Source organism: Chrysochloris asiatica, unplaced genomic scaffold (genome assembly GCF_000296735.1).
Source record: "Chrysochloris asiatica unplaced genomic scaffold, ChrAsi1.0 scaffold00022, whole genome shotgun sequence".
Classification (NCBI taxonomy): Eukaryota; Metazoa; Chordata; class Mammalia; order Afrosoricida; family Chrysochloridae; genus Chrysochloris; species Chrysochloris asiatica.
The window spans coordinates 26,248,285-26,263,970 of NW_006408540.1; the positions used below are offsets into that span (position 1 = coordinate 26,248,285).

The 15,686-nt window shown below is 38.6% G+C and overlaps 1 protein-coding gene across 1 annotated transcript in view; it reads left to right on the top strand.

The window, feature by feature from the left end:
* CDADC1 (cytidine and dCMP deaminase domain containing 1) overlaps nucleotides 1–15,686 on the top strand; it is a 68,856-nt gene that overhangs the window by 4,780 nt on the left and 48,390 nt on the right. The window contains exons 2-3 of the mRNA XM_006837695.1: nucleotides 1,232–1,269; nucleotides 8,949–9,518. Coding sequence (XP_006837758.1) covers nucleotides 1,232–1,269; nucleotides 8,949–9,518 — 608 coding nt within the window. The remainder of the gene's footprint in view (nucleotides 1–1,231; nucleotides 1,270–8,948; nucleotides 9,519–15,686) is intronic.

A 15,686-nucleotide genomic window follows, 5' to 3' on the forward strand; every position in this document is an offset into this window, starting at 1 on the left:
GCCGCTTCATTGCTGTTTTTCCTTCACTTCCCCTTATCAGTGATGAGCGTGGTCACCAATCAGAGCGTGTATTCCCATTGAGTCTTAGTCTTGGAAGGGGTGTATTATTTTTACAGTAAAGAGAAACAGATCCATTAGAACGCCCTAGAATCTCAGCCTTCAGGGCTTAACTCTGAGTTAACCCAAGTCTCCTGTAGAATATTGCTAAAATCACTCAAGTTTACTGCTGTGGATTTGGCTCTTCTTTTCCTGACACCTGAGGGTCTGTGTTCCTTTGTTTTGAGCTCAATTGTGTATTTGAAAATTTTTTTCTTTGTTACAAATTACCTGCTTGTACTAGGTAAGACCCAAGCACATTAGTCTAGACTACCATAGTGAAAAATTTGGTAGAACTGGAAGTTGTTTAGTCAATATTTTGGAGTCCTGGTATGGCTCCGTAAAATAAGCACTGGACCACAAGATCAGTTTGAACCACAGTGTCAGCAGTTCAAACTCACCAGACACTCCTCAGAAACCTCATATGTAGATCTCTATGAGTCAGAACTTACTCGATGGCACTTAACAAAACAGTCAATGTTTTAAGTATTTTATAATTTAAAGTGACCTCTGCTTTACACCTTCTGGATCTTTCAGATAGTGATGCAAACTCTGAGCTTAACTTATCCATATATAAAGTCACTTTTATACATAGTCTTCTAAAGTTTTCTTTGTTACTGTCTAGAGGCTTGACATTCATAGTCCAAGATGAAATACTATAAGAAGGAAGTCAAATTAACTTGTTACTTGCTATTTACTATGTTAAGATGTAGTCATTGTTTCCTAGGAAACATTAATGGGGATTACATGCTAAATTGTTGGGCTAAAAAAGCTGAGATTTAGAAAATGTCTAATATAAAGCCAACACTAAACCTTCAGTAATTTGGGGGGCCTAGAGAAAAATGTGCTTTTATTCACACTGTTCAGATAAAGAGCTAAGTAAAACTTTTATTAGTAAATCGAGTATAATCTATGATCTGACCATTGTTGTTGAGTGCCATTGAGTCATGATCATTAGATGTTATAATTAATTATTGTTTTGTATTTTAATGTAGGTGAAGAGAACTGGTCTGGTGGTGGTAAAAAACATGAAAATTGTTGGTCTCCACTGTTCTAGTGAAGATTTGCATGCTGGGCAAATTGCTCTTATTAAACATGGGTCAAGACTGAAAAACTGTGATCTTTATTTTTCCAGAAAACCATGTTCTGCTTGTTTGAAAATGATTGTAAATGGTAAGTGTGGATAAGGATTTACTGGAGATTAATAGTGTTTATCTGACTAGTCAGTGGGAACAAATTGCCCAAAGGTCAGAGATGATTTAGAAATATAAATATGTGTCTAAAGACAATGTGGCGCTGGACTGCAAGGTCAGTTTGAGCCGCAAAGTCGGCTATTCAAACCCACCAGTCACTCCTCAGAAACCCTATACAGGGTCGCTATGAGTTGGAACCGACTCGATGGCACTTAACAACAACAGCAACAACAAAGACAGTTTGATACACTTTAAGAGGAAGAATCAGAAAACATGAATTTGCGTCTCAGCTTTGTCACTACCTACTTAAATGAGCTCGTGTGCGCTCTTAGACTAATGCTAGCTTCTGTAACAAACCCCCCAAAATTGTAGTGGCTGAATTTACTGGACATTTATTTATCACCAGTGAGTAGTCCAGTGCAGGTGCTGCTGAACAGTAGACAGCTTTTCTCCATGTGGTTGGTCCATGGGTCTAGGCATCTTCTGTCTGAGTGCTTTTGTCATCTGGAGGCCCTTCTCTGCCTCTGAGCCAGGCCAAGAAAGAGGACAGAATGTACATGTGCTGCTGAAAACCCTGGCTTGGAAGTGGCATACATCTTTTCTCTTCGCATTCAGTGGGGGAGTTGTCATCCTGTCTAGGCATCTGTCTCCCACTGACGGCTCTGTCTCAGTGACTCTTACATAGGTGTTAAATAAATAGCTCCGCTTTGGAAGGAGGAGCACACATTTTCAGTGTATAGCTAGCATCTCTGTCACACCAGGCTATTCACGAAACCACTTTGTACTTAAGATTCTATTTTGCACATGTATCTTGTACATAGACACTACAGTGCATTCTTTTTTTTTTTAAAGATGAATGTTGTTGATGTTAAGTGCCATCAAGTCTATTCCAACTCATAGTGATCCTATATAGTTTTCCAAGGAGTGGCTAGTGAATTTGAACCACTGACCTTGTGTTTCAAACCGACCCTGCAAGCCAGTGCATTATTCTACAGTGCCACACTGGTTCTTAATGATTCTTTTCCTCAAGGTGTTATTTGTTATTGTTGTTTTTCAGTGCTGTTGAGTCGATTCTAATTCGTAGCGATCTAATTCTAGGGTTTCCAGGAGCAGCTGGTGAGTTTGAACCACAGACCTTGTGATTCAAACTGACCTTGAGGTCCAGTGCTTTATCCCATAGCACCACACAAATAATTTAACATTAAATTTATCAAGTATCAAGTGAGTGATAAGCCTAGAGGAGGCACAGTGGTCCTTGGCAGGTTTGCATTGTTATGAAAGGTTAAGACTTATGCTGGATTTTATTGCATTGGATTTAATGAAGGAAGAACACATTCCTGGTAAGTAGGAACAGCAGGTGTGGAATTACTTAGGTGTAAGAGGTGTGGAATGAGGGATATCATTGCTGATGTCAGATGAATCTTGGCTGAAAGCAGAGAACGCCAGAAAGATGTTTACAGGTGCTACATTAACTATGCAAAGGCATTTCAATTATGAGGATCATAGTAAATTTATGAAAAACATGGCAGAGCATGGGAATTCCAGAAAATTTGATTGTTCTCATGAGGAACCTGTATGTACATAGACTAAAAGGCAGTCACTCCAACAAAACAATGGAATACTGAATGGTTCCAAATCATGAAAGATGTGTGCATAAAAGGCCAAACTGTTAAAACAATACCAGCCATGTCTCCCATGGTACACTGTACTGATCAGCTGGGATGGCTAATTCATTGCAGTGGCTCCACAGAACTCAGATATCACATTCACAGCTATGGAGCTTATTAGGAAGATAGTTGTTAGGTACTGTCGAGTCAGTTGTGAACCTCTGCACAACCAAAGGAGACACTGCCCAGTCCTGCACCATCCTCACAATTACTGCTACCCTTGAGCCCATTGCTTATGCCACTGTGCCAGTTCATCCCTTTGGGGAGGTCTCCCACTTTTTCGCTGACCTTCAGCTTTACCAGGCATGATTTTCTTCTCCAGGGATTAGTCTTTCCTGATAATACGTCCAAAGAATGAAAGACAAGTCTAGCCGTCTTGGCTTCTGAGGCACAGTCTGGCAGGACTTAGGCCCACACAGATTTGTTTGTTCTTCTGACAGTCCATGGTACCTTTAATATTCTTCTCCAACACCATAACTCACATGTATCAATTCTTCTATGGTCTTCCTTATTCATTATCCAACTTTCACATGCATATAAGGCTATTGAAAATACCATAGCTTGGGTCAGGTGCACTCTGCCTGGTCATGTTACAGAACTTTAATAGGGTTCTTGATATAAACACCCACAGGACACACCACTCCACCATTAACCTTATCTTGAAGTCACTCAATTCTAGTTCCATGGGTCAGCAAACAGATCTCCAATTAAATACCTGGAGGTGCCCTCACTCTGAAAGCAAGCGTTCTGCCCTAAGTCTCTCAGCTTTACTTGCTCTGTGGACTGGGAAGCCAACTGCTCTGTCTTGTGCTTTGGATCTTAGTGTTGCAACTGCTCCTTTGCCAACACATCCAGTGTCACAAATTTCTGTCCTTGAGTCGAGGAGGTTTAATGTGCAGGGACCTTGGGGTCCAAAGGATGCGCGCCATTCCTGGCTGTTTGGTGGTAGTGAGATTTACTCCTCCTCCTTCTGAGATGGCTCATTTTTAAACCACTTTGGAGTTCCAAGTTTTTACAACCACAGTTAACGCTGTTAGCAGTTACTACTGAATTATATCATCCTATCAGCATCTTTTCTCACTTTTCTTACCTATCAGGAAAAAGTTTTTTCATGGGAGTTACAAAGACTAGGCGTAGAAGAGCCATCTGAAGGAATTCATTGCACTGTAGTGTGCGTCAAGATTGCATTCTCTGACCATACTTATTCAGTCTCTATGCTGAGCAAGTGTCCTAGCAGCAGGGTTATATGAAGAAGAACCTGGCATCAGGATTGGAAGAATAATTAATAAGATGTGAAATGTAGATGATACAACCTTGCTTAGTGGGGAAAAGAGGACTTGAAATACTTATTAATCAAGATCAAAGACTACAGCGTTCAGTATGGATTGCATCTCAATGTTAAGAAAATGAAAATCCTGACACTGGACCATTAAATAGCATCATAGTAAATAGAGCTGTCAGGCTTCATTTTGTTTGGATTCACACTCAACCCTCATGGAAACAGTAGTCAAAAAATGAAGTGAACGATTGAATTAGGCAACTCTGCTGCAAAAGGCCTCTTTAAAGTTTTAAAAAGATATCATTTTGAGGACTAAGGTATGCCTGACCTAAGCCATGGTGTATATATTCAATTGTTTTATTTGTTAAGTGTCTTTGAGTCACTTCTGACTCAAAAGTATAGGGTTTTCAAGGAGTGACCTGTGGTTTTGAACTGTTAACCTCATGGCTAACAGCCCAGTGCTTATCCTACAGTGCTACACAGTTGTCGTATGTGCATGTGAAAATTGGACAGTGAATAAGGAAGACTGTAGACAAGTCCATGCATGTGAATTATGGTGTCAGCGAAGACTATTGGAAGTACCATGGATTTCCAGAAGAGCAAACAAATTTGTCCTGGGAGAAATACAGCCTCCAGGCTCCTTAGAAGTAGGGATGGCAGGGACTTGTCTATTGCACTTTGGACATGTTGTCAGGAAGGACCAGTACCTAGAGAAGGGACATTCTGCTTGGAAAAGTGAAGGGTCAGTGAGAAAAAAAAGGAAGACTTCCAGTGATTGACACAGTGGCAACAACAGTCGGTTCAAACATAACAGTTACGAGGATCCTACGTGACCGGACAATGTTTCGCTCTGTTGTGAATGGAGTTGCTATGTATCAGAACTGACTAGACAGCACCTAACAAGAAGCAGGGTTCTCTAGAGGTCAATGTTAGAAATGAAAGACTATTATGGGCAGTACGGGAGGTGAGTCATAACGATAGGTTGATCCTGTAGTGGAGAACTGTGAAAAGCTATATGGACTTTGGACTTTATCTTGAAGATTAGATTGCCTATACCTGCTGTGAGGAAGAGCTATTTTTGTTTACACAGTGTAGTCTTCAGAGTGGTAAGATTTGTGGTGAGGGTAGTGCCCTTGAGTTACGAATGGAAAAACTTTCCATAGAAATGATCTTGTAGTTGAAGATTCCTGGCTTTCAATGAGTGTTTCAAGTTGACATCTATGATTGTTAGCGTCTACAGTCTCTCCACTTAGATTTTCAGTGGGAAAGGCAGGGATGATATGAGTGGTGGCATTTATTGTCTCCTTTTCCCAGTTAGCCACACAGAGTGGGCATTCATTTTGTCACTTATGTCCAGCTGACTTATAATTCTTAATGATAGATGATGTAGGGACGTTGAAGAATTTGCCAGGGAAAGGATAGAACATGATTAAAATGTTATTGAACTGGAGCAGAGAGCGATTAGAGGCTGGATCGGTAGAATAGTGCATTCGCCAGGGTTTAAAATAGAGTTCAGAAAATATAGGATATGTTTTATTTCTGTATATCCTGTAGAAAATGAATGTGAAAGAGCCAAAATATTTGTTGATTAATCTGTTCTAGCGTCAGTGGAGAAGAATAAATTTAAGAGAGTTGTACTTTGTTCTGAGTCAACTGTGCTCAAAGCACAAACTGCCTGTTGTTGTTAAGTGCTGTCAAATAGGTTCCGAGTCATAGTGACTTCTATAGGGTTCCCAAGGAGCAGCTGGTGAATCTGAATCACCAACTTTGTGGTTAAGCCATCCAGTGCTTATCTTCTAGCATCACACCAGGACTCCAGATAAAGAGAAAGATGGGGGAATGCAGGTTATTCACCACTGCCTACTTTTGAGTTACTCCCCTTGTATGAATCAAGGCAGTGGCACCCAAATACACTCTAGTAATTACTGTCTTCTTCTCTGCCAGTGTTCACCTAAGAATGTTCTTGATGAAGCAATAATAATCATTAATTTTCTTAAGTCCCAACTTAAGTATAATCTTTTTCCTATTCTGGGTGAGAAAATAGACGGTGCGCATGAAGTTCTTTTTCTGCAAACCCAAGGAAGGTGATTCCCATCAAGAGTAGCACTTACGGGATTGTTGGAGCTGCAGCCTGAAATACCCACTTTCTTCTTAGAACATCATGAGCTAACAAACTGGTTATCTAGACTTGAGTATCTGGCAGACATATTCTCAGAAGTGAATGAAGCGAACCTTGTCATTTTAAGGACAACAACTGACAGTATTTGTTGCCGATGATAAAATTTGAGCTCTCAAGTGAAAATTAGAATTTTTGAGAACTTGTATCCACCATTGTGAGCTTGTTAGATTCCCAATACTTCAGTCTTTTCGGATGGGATTCACAATGGTAATAATCAGTGTGATTTTTTAAAAATATTATAAGATCAGTAAATAATACTTTCAAATAACTAATGCACAATGTTACAGAATCACATGGTTGAAGAGTCCTTCGGAGTGCAGATCGACCAACGGATTTTGATGTCATATGCAAAAAGTTCATCGATTATTTCAGATGCTACTTTGCAACTAACCTTTAAAAAGCTGTCCCTTGTTGAATTTTTGTGTACCATTAAAGGAAATATCCACACTTCTCTGAAATAGCTGTTAAAATTCTCCTTTTACAACTATGCATCTGTATAAGATAGTATTTTTCATACACTTTAATGAAAGCAACATATTGCAACATGTTGAAAACAGAAGCAGGTTTAAGAATGCAACTGTCTTTTATTAAGTTAGCTATTAAAGAGATGTATACAAATATTTACATATCTTCTCACTAATTTATGTCGTTATTTTGGAAAGTAGTATCATTTTCATTAAAAATGTTATTTATGTTAATGTATAATAAGTTCTTTATTATTAATGAAGTAAAGTGGTTTATCTAGCACAATAAATATCAATAGATGTAGTCCACATAACAAAAGGTTTTTGGGGTTCTCAATAAATGTAAGAGTGTAAAAGGGGGTCGTGATACCAACCCACCTGAGGAGGACCTTTGCTTGTAGTACTTACCATTCATACATGAATATTTGCCCAAAGATTATTCATCCCCCTTCTCCTCAGATCAGGCCTACTAGGAACAACCAAGATGCTTAGATGAAGAGTTTACCCTCCATGCTGGTTTGGGAATGAATTGTAAAATTGAAGTGAAATGGACCCAGGGGAACATTCTTACACTCCCATAAGCTTTGAGCCCTTTGAAATTACTTTGCTGTGTATGCAAGCCACAGTAAGTGTTAGCAGTAGCAGGAAATAGACACAAATAGAAATTTACTAAACTCAGACTTTTTAGTTCATTTATGACTTCAGGGCTACAACAACTCTGTGAGCCACTTGTCTGCTTTTGGGCATAATCACACAAAAAGAAGTCCCCACTGACTGAAATTACGTATTGTTGTTAAGCACCATGGAGTCAGTTCCTACCCACAAGGGCCCTGTGTAGGGTTTCCGAGGAGCTGCTGGTGAGCTTGAACCATCGATTTTGTGGTTCAAACCAACATTGCAGTCCAGCACATTAATCCACAGGGCCACACCAGGACTCCGAAATTACATGAGATACTAGCAAATGGGGTCTTTTTGTTGATAAAATATTAATTGGTGAAAATTGAGGTGTTTGCCTTTCTATGAGTCATCCCATTGTTCCATCTCAAGTACAGAGTAAAATTTTTATGTTTATTCAATTTTTTTTCTGTTTTGTAAGTTGTTTATATCTTTTTGTCTTGCTTAAGGATTTATTGTTTTTGTCAATTCATAATGTACTTTTAGTGGATTAAAAATTTCTTTGTATATTAAAGATTACTAACCATTCTTCTGTCACATTATTTAGCCTAGTTTTGTCTATAATTTTGTGGACTTAAAAATTGATTTTTGCTTCCTTTTGTCCCTGCCTCCATATCACATGATAAGAAATTTTCTATGTTCTCAATTCCTTGTCGACATTTTTTATAACTATCATGATGTTTTAATGAAAATACCATAATTTAACTTTTTCTTCTATTTTAGTTATTTTGGGTTTTTCTATGTTAACTCTTAAACAATGCTGCACTAAACATATGTGGGCATATTCATATATTTTTTTTCCCCACTATTTAGAGTATAAGAATAGCTTCTCCAAAGAAAAATGCTGAGTCAGAGTTCAGGGTCATTTTTAATGCAAGTCTATTTATTCCAGATATCACTGGATGATATCATTTATAAGTTGTGATATATATAAAAGCAGCCATTTGATCACACGGAGGACTCTGGAACCATACTTAGCAAACCAGTGATTCCACAAATGCCTTTCCAAGGGCTGTGTCAGGGTGGCATGTTTCTATGCAAGACCAGGTATTTTAGACTTTGCAAGTTGAATAGTGTCTGTCACAACTATTCAACTCTATTTTCATAGAACAAAAGGAGCCAAGACTGTATGTAAATGAATGGCTGTGTTCCAATAAAACTTTATTTCTAGACACTGATTTTCCCCCCAGTCACTTAAAAAACATCCTTGATACACAAACTGCAAAAACAGACCATAGTTGGATTTGTCCCATGGCTCTTAGTTTGCCAGTCCTCAGATGACTGACTATTAAACATCATATTGGGGCATGTAGATATGCAGTATGATTACCTGTTCAAGAAACCCTGTAGTTTTAGCATGTATCGGATAACTAACTTGCATGTTTTGTATTTCAGCTGGAGTTAACCGGATTTCATATTGGCCTGCGGATCCAGAAATAAGTTTGCTTACTGAGGCTTCTAGTTCTGAAGATGCAAAATTAGACGCCAAAGCAGTAGAAAGATTGAAGTCCAACAGTCGGGCTCATGTGTGTGTCTTACTTCAGCCTTTGGTGTGTGATATGGTACAGTTTGTAGAAGAGACTTCTTACAAATGTGATTTTGTTCAAAAAGTTACAAAAGCACTGCCGGATGCTAATATTGACTTTTATTCTGAATGTAAACAAGAAAGAATAAAAGAATATGAAATGTTATTTTTGGTTTCAAATGAAGACATGCATAAGCAAATACTGATGACAATAGGTTTGGAGAACCTGTGTGAAAATCCATACTTTAGCAATCTAAGGCAAAACATGAAAGACCTTATCCTTCTTTTGGCCACAGTAGCTTCCAGTGTGCCCAACTTTAAACACTTTGGATTTTATTGTAGCAGTCCAGGACAGATTAATGAAATTCACAATCAAAGTTTGCCACAAGACATTGCAAGGCACTGCATGGTTCAGGCCAGGTTATTGGCATATCGAACTGGTGAGTTAATATGCTTAGTTCATAAATTGGGGCTGATGGGTTGTATATCAGAAGTAAAATGTTCATCTCGTCTACAGTAGAGCTTATATACTCTTAAAATATAAAGTTTTGCTGTTCATAAGAAGTTAGTGAGGCCCCTAAGCAGACAACTCTTTCTAGAGAAGTTAGAGGACTACTTGTGGCCCTCTACTTAGTACAGCACTTATCCATCTGGGCCTGGTTATCCAGGCCTTTCTGCTGCTGCGTTTTATCATCTTGCTACCTGTGTAACCTTCGCCTAGAAATGGGACATAAAGAGAAGAGAGAGGACCCAAAGCATTCATTTGTGTTGACTCTTCCATATTTAATAAAAGCTTTACAATGAGAAATAAGAATTCAAAATAACTGTAAAGTAGAGTCAAAGAAACATTCATTATTACAGCTTCTTTCAGTTGTTGATATGAGTTGAGAAATTTATCAGTTTTACTTACTGAGTTGTGCATTGTAAGTATGTGAAAAAGGAAAATGCTACCTGAAAGTTTTCTTTATTGAGATAGAATATCTGCTTTTACTATTATGGAAGATTTTGCACCTGATATCTTTTTTAAAGTGGAATCATGTTGAGTTAGAGTGGCAGTAGATTAAGATTTGTCTAGGGAGCAGGCTTATAGTAGGATTTTAAAATGATCTTAAGAAAGAAGGGGAACAGAAAATCATCAGCAAAATCTATAAAAATGCCTCTAGTCTGCAGTAATTCTAAACAAAGGCCACCAGCCAAACCCACCCCACTGCCATCAAGTCAACTCGGGCTCCTAGCAACCCTATATAGGGTTTTTTTGTTCAGTGCCATCGAATTGGTTCCAACCCATAGTGACCCTGTATAGGGTTTCTGAGGAGCAGCTGGTGAGCTTGACCTGCCAATCTTGAGGTTCAAATTGACTTTGCAGTCCAGCCTTGCAGTTCACTGTCTAGTGCTTATCCTACAGTGCTACCAGGTCTTACAACTCACTGCGACGCTATATATGACGTCCAAGGAGAGGTTGGTGGGTTTGAACTGCCAACCTTGCAGTTAGAAGTTCAGTGCCTATCCTAGAGTGCCACACCTGGACTCCAAACAAATGCCATTGTTGTTAAGTGCCCTAAATTCTGTTCTGACTCACAGGGACCCTGTATAAGGTTTTCAAGAGACTTCTTTCCACTGACAACATACCAAAATTGCCACTGAAATATATAAAAATTACAGGTGCTCAGACTCCATCCCAGACCTACTAACCAAAATCCCCAAGCCTGTCTTTAAAAAAATTCTGCAGGTAGTTCTGACATAAAGTAGGGCTAGTAATCAGTACAGTTCTCGTTAAAGAATTTGATTCTCTAATAGAAACAAACTATGGTGTAGCGCTGTGGGCTAATGTGTCAGACTGCAAAGTCTTTGAACTGCGGTCAGTGGTTCAAACTCACCAGCTGCTCCTTGGAAACCCTATGCAGGGTCGCTATGGGTCGGAATCAACTGGATGGCACTTCACAAGGATGTGCCTTCAAACAACTGTATTGGGTAAAAGTCTTATATTAAAAAGCACATTAATTATCTTATGGGCTATATATTGGGCCATCTTTGGCAGCACCAACATTACAAAGTATTTTTCTCTAACCCATTCTGAAAGGACAGGCACGGAAATGGGAATAGCTGTTGTAACTATACTTAGACTGTTTTCCCAGCTAATAAGGACTCATTGAGACCGGCTACGCTCCTGAGTGAGGATAATAATGGGAGAACTGAATCTGCTGGTCTTGTACCTCTTATTTCTCATAGGCAAACACAGCTCATACTATGCATGATGCCACTGTTTAAAGATGCAGAATACATATTCTTTATTAGATATTCTGTATTACTGTGTGGAGTTCTGGTGTGGCATTGTAGGATACGGTCAGCTGCTCCACAGAAACCCCATAGGGTAGCTGTGAGTTAGAACCAACTTGATGGCACTTTACAGCAACAAAATATTACTGTGTAAGTATGTTGTAAATTTACCCACTATTACTGTTCAGAGTTTGGTGCATAAAACGTAGGCACTTGATGGGCAATTTCAATTTTTCTCAAGATATGATTTAGACTTTTATGTGATTTTTGCCTAGAACCCAAACCCCAAATAGGGTGTAACTCTGCTGTCACGCACTCCACTGCCCTGTAAGCTCTTCCAAGGAAGAGGCCATGTCATAATAATTTTCTCCTTAGCATTAAAAGAATGAAAAAAAAGTCTTTCTGTATCCAAAGATACTGGTCCACAATCTCTTATCCAAAATTCTTAAGGCCACCTGGAAAGGAGTTCAGAATTTTTCAGATTTTAGAAAGATAATATGGTGACTATACTGCATGTTAACTAATACAGTACTCTAAATGGAACCTGAAGAAGTAAATATATACATGGAATAAAGTGTATGAATAATTGTTGCGAAGTGCCATCAAGTCGGTTTTGACTCATAGCAACCTGTATATTGTTTTAGAGGAGAGGCTGACCCTAGGGCAACACACTAGGACTCCTATGAATAATTAAGGGCTTCGGGTGTAGTGCTATAGGATCAGCACTGGACTGCAAACCATAAAGTTGGCAGTTTAGCCCCACCAGCTGCTCCTCGGAAACCCTATGCAGGATCACAATGAATCGGAACTTACTCAACAGCACTTACCAACAGCAATAATAGATAATTCGTGGAGAATTGGTGTTGCATTGTAGGATAAACCCTAGATTGTTATCTGAAACATCTGTCTTTCCTGGGAAATCCTATTCAGGGTCGCTGTGAGTCAGAACTGACTCAGCAGCTCTTCACAACATAAATAATTTAGGTCAGATTTTGCTATCATATAAAATTACACCTGGCTGTCAAACCCAAACATGTAATGGATTTCAGATAGGAGTTCTGGACCTGTATTCTTCATTGATGATACCCACCTAAAAGACCCACTGCCATCCAGTCAATTTCAACTCAGCAGCCCTAAATAAAAACAATAAAAATTATTGATAGAGCAGGCACTGAGTTAGGTTACTTATATGTGCATCTCATTTAATAATAATCTAGTCACATGAACCTATAGTGTAGTGTGCTTCTAGTAATTCAGTTTTTTAACTTAGCATTTTTCAATTTGTTTTCACAACTGTATTTCACCCTGGTTGAGAAATAAATACATAGGATTAAAATGAAAACTAATTAAAAGTAAGTGCTTAGTAATTGCTTTTTGGATCCAAAAAAGTGCCAATAGGAAGGCGTTTGTTTCTAGAATGCTTTGGGGTAAAAATGTGACAAAATTTGTTTGTAAGGTTCTTGGGGGAAAAAAGTAGGAGAGCATCAAATCTTAGCTGTCTGGTTTAACTTTATTTTTTATCTCTGTCTGTGCCAGTTTACCCATTGTTGTTCAGTGTTCTCAAGTTGGTTCTGGCTCACAGCAGCCATAGGGTTTCCGAAGAGCAATTGGTGGCTTTGAACAACCAACCTTACAGTTAAGCAGTCCAGTGCTGATCCTGCAGCCACACCAGGACTTCATCTTTTAAAGCTAAGGATAACGTCTTCCTCCCAGATCACAGTATTGACCAAAGTTTGGTGGAGTAGCCAAGAAAGTTAACTGTTTCAAATCTTAACTGAGTAACAAATTTTAGTATTCCTAAGCATCACATTGGAGTCCTGGTGTGGCACTGTGGGTTAATGAGCCAGACTGCAAAGCCATTTGAACTGCAAGGTCAGCAGTTCAAGCTCACCAGTTGCTCCTTGGAAACCCTATGCAGGGTCGCTATGGGTAGGAATCGACTCGACGACACTTAACAACAACAAGCATCACATGGAGTCTTGCTGTGGTGCTGTAGGATAAGCCCGGGACTGCTAACCACAAGGTCGGCAGTTCAAACCCACCTGCCGTTCCTTGGAAACCCTAGATAGGGTAGATATGAGTCAAAAACGACTCATTGGCACTTAAACAACAACAAAGTGTCACATAAGGAACACAGGTGTAGGTACTGTGGGCTAAATTGTCAGGCTCTTAACTGAAAGGTCAACAGTTTGAATCCGTCAGCTGATTCATGGGAGAAAGATAGGCTCTCTGCTCCCATAAAGATTTACAATCTTGGAAACCACAGATAAGGTTGCTATGAGTCCAAATCAACTTGATGACCGTGGGTTTGACTTTCGTATTTAAGCATCATGTGGAAGGTTGTTAGACTATGAGAATTTTTGGAGCCCTGTCTCCCTCTCTCAGAGATTGATTCAGGTGATTCCAGCAGTCTGCTATTTTAACACTACTGCAGTGTTCCTGATGCAGACGATTTGGGGACCACACTTATATAGTGGCATAACCAGAGTGTTGGGCACTAAAGTAACCTGTGTTCTGGAATCATAGATAAACATGTCTCCCCTGACTCAAGCATTAAAGAGCCCCAAGAATTTAGTTCAGTGATTAGAAGATGACCAGTCCTTCAAAGTTGTACAGTGAAAACCCTGTGAATGAACAGATACCAGGAATAATCTATAAAAATTAGTTTTGAAAAGTTACCTCATCTATCACCCAACTTTGAAGCTGGGTGAAATCTAGTCCATTTTATAAGAATAAAAATGTATTCTACTTTGAGAAGACATAATAAAACCTGCTCTCTAGGTGTAAATACCCTTAGCTAGGCAGGGAAGCTGTGTGCTTCTGGAAAATCATCTTTTTTTTTCTGTCCTGACAAGGTTTAGCCTGTCTTTACTCTTTTAGACTAAAGGAAAAAAAGTGGTTCTTGAGACTGAAAAACAGCAGTGTTGATGGTAAGGAAAGTAGACTCTTAATAGGAAGAATTTCCATCTTAGTTTTCCCTTTTTTTTCTTTCTTTCAGATGTATGCCTGTATTAACTACAACTTTACTTACCATACAGGTTTTAGCTTTACAGGAAATAAAATCTTATTTATAGCTTCCACACTTAAATCAGAAATGATTTGATTTATATTCTCCCCTCATGTTAAGTTCTGAAGGTCTAGGAAAGGTTGAAACTTCGTTGAACCAAAATCCTTTTCATGACAGTCCCTTCAATAGAAATGAATCTCCACATGAGATATAGACTGTAGTTTGTATCTCAGCCTCATGTTCAGAACTTGTTTTCTTCTTCCTGTCTTCCTCATTCATCAGTCTCATGAGGATAAGACTTCTTCCACTGTATACTCAGGCTATCTCAGCCCTCAACACATAGTAGGCATTCACTATTTGTTGAATAAATGAAAATCTTGGTTATGAAATTCTTCATTTATGTCCAAGGAAGAAGTGAAAGAAAGGCAGATAGATTTGGCGAATAGAAATCCACTGAATTTCTCTGCCTGCTTTCTCATCTAAAAATAAAATTTACCTGCTTTACCTTAAGGTTAACAGTGAGATAATGGATAAAGGGAGCTTAAGAGAATTCTACAGATACTTTGTGTTCTAATTTTGAGAATGCAAGCTGCTTGAATTGGAGATAAGGAATTTTATAGTGTAGCAGTTTTAAAGGTACTTTCTTTAGAAGGCATTCCAGTTTTGTACCTTTATTTTGGGGATTTAAAGAGTACATTTGCTGGAAAAGTGCATGTTTAAATAGGTTATCATTGGAAGGATTCTTTTTTACTTACAGATTTCCCTTCTGCTACCATTTCATTTAATTAATTCTCACCTACATGAAAGTGCTTTATTGTATGTTCACAGGTACTATTTTTTCTGCAGATGTACCTACTTAACTAAATTAGTACCTTACTGTTAAGGTTTTGATACATAATGTGGTTTTTATAGTTAGTGTATTAGATCATTTGAAACTCTTCTGTGGTAGAAGGAAAAGTAGTTGCATAGTATGTAGAATTTCTATTTTGGGTTTTTAGTTTTTTGTTTCAGTTTAATGATTTTAAGAAATATAGCATGTTGCAAAGGCTTTGGTTCTACAGGGAAATTATAATTGTACATTCATAACTTCTGCTAATGATGTAGAAATTAGCATGACGTAACTAACTTACTCTTTTTCCCCTCTAAATTAACTGTGAAGGTCAAGAAAGGAACAAAATGCCGTTGAAACTGAATTCCTTTTATATACCATCCAGGCATATATATTTTAAAGCCCATGTTGTTGTTGTTGTTAAGTGCCGTCAAGTCGGTTCCGACCCATAGCGACCCTGTACAGGGTTTCCAAGGGTGTAAATCTTTACGGGAG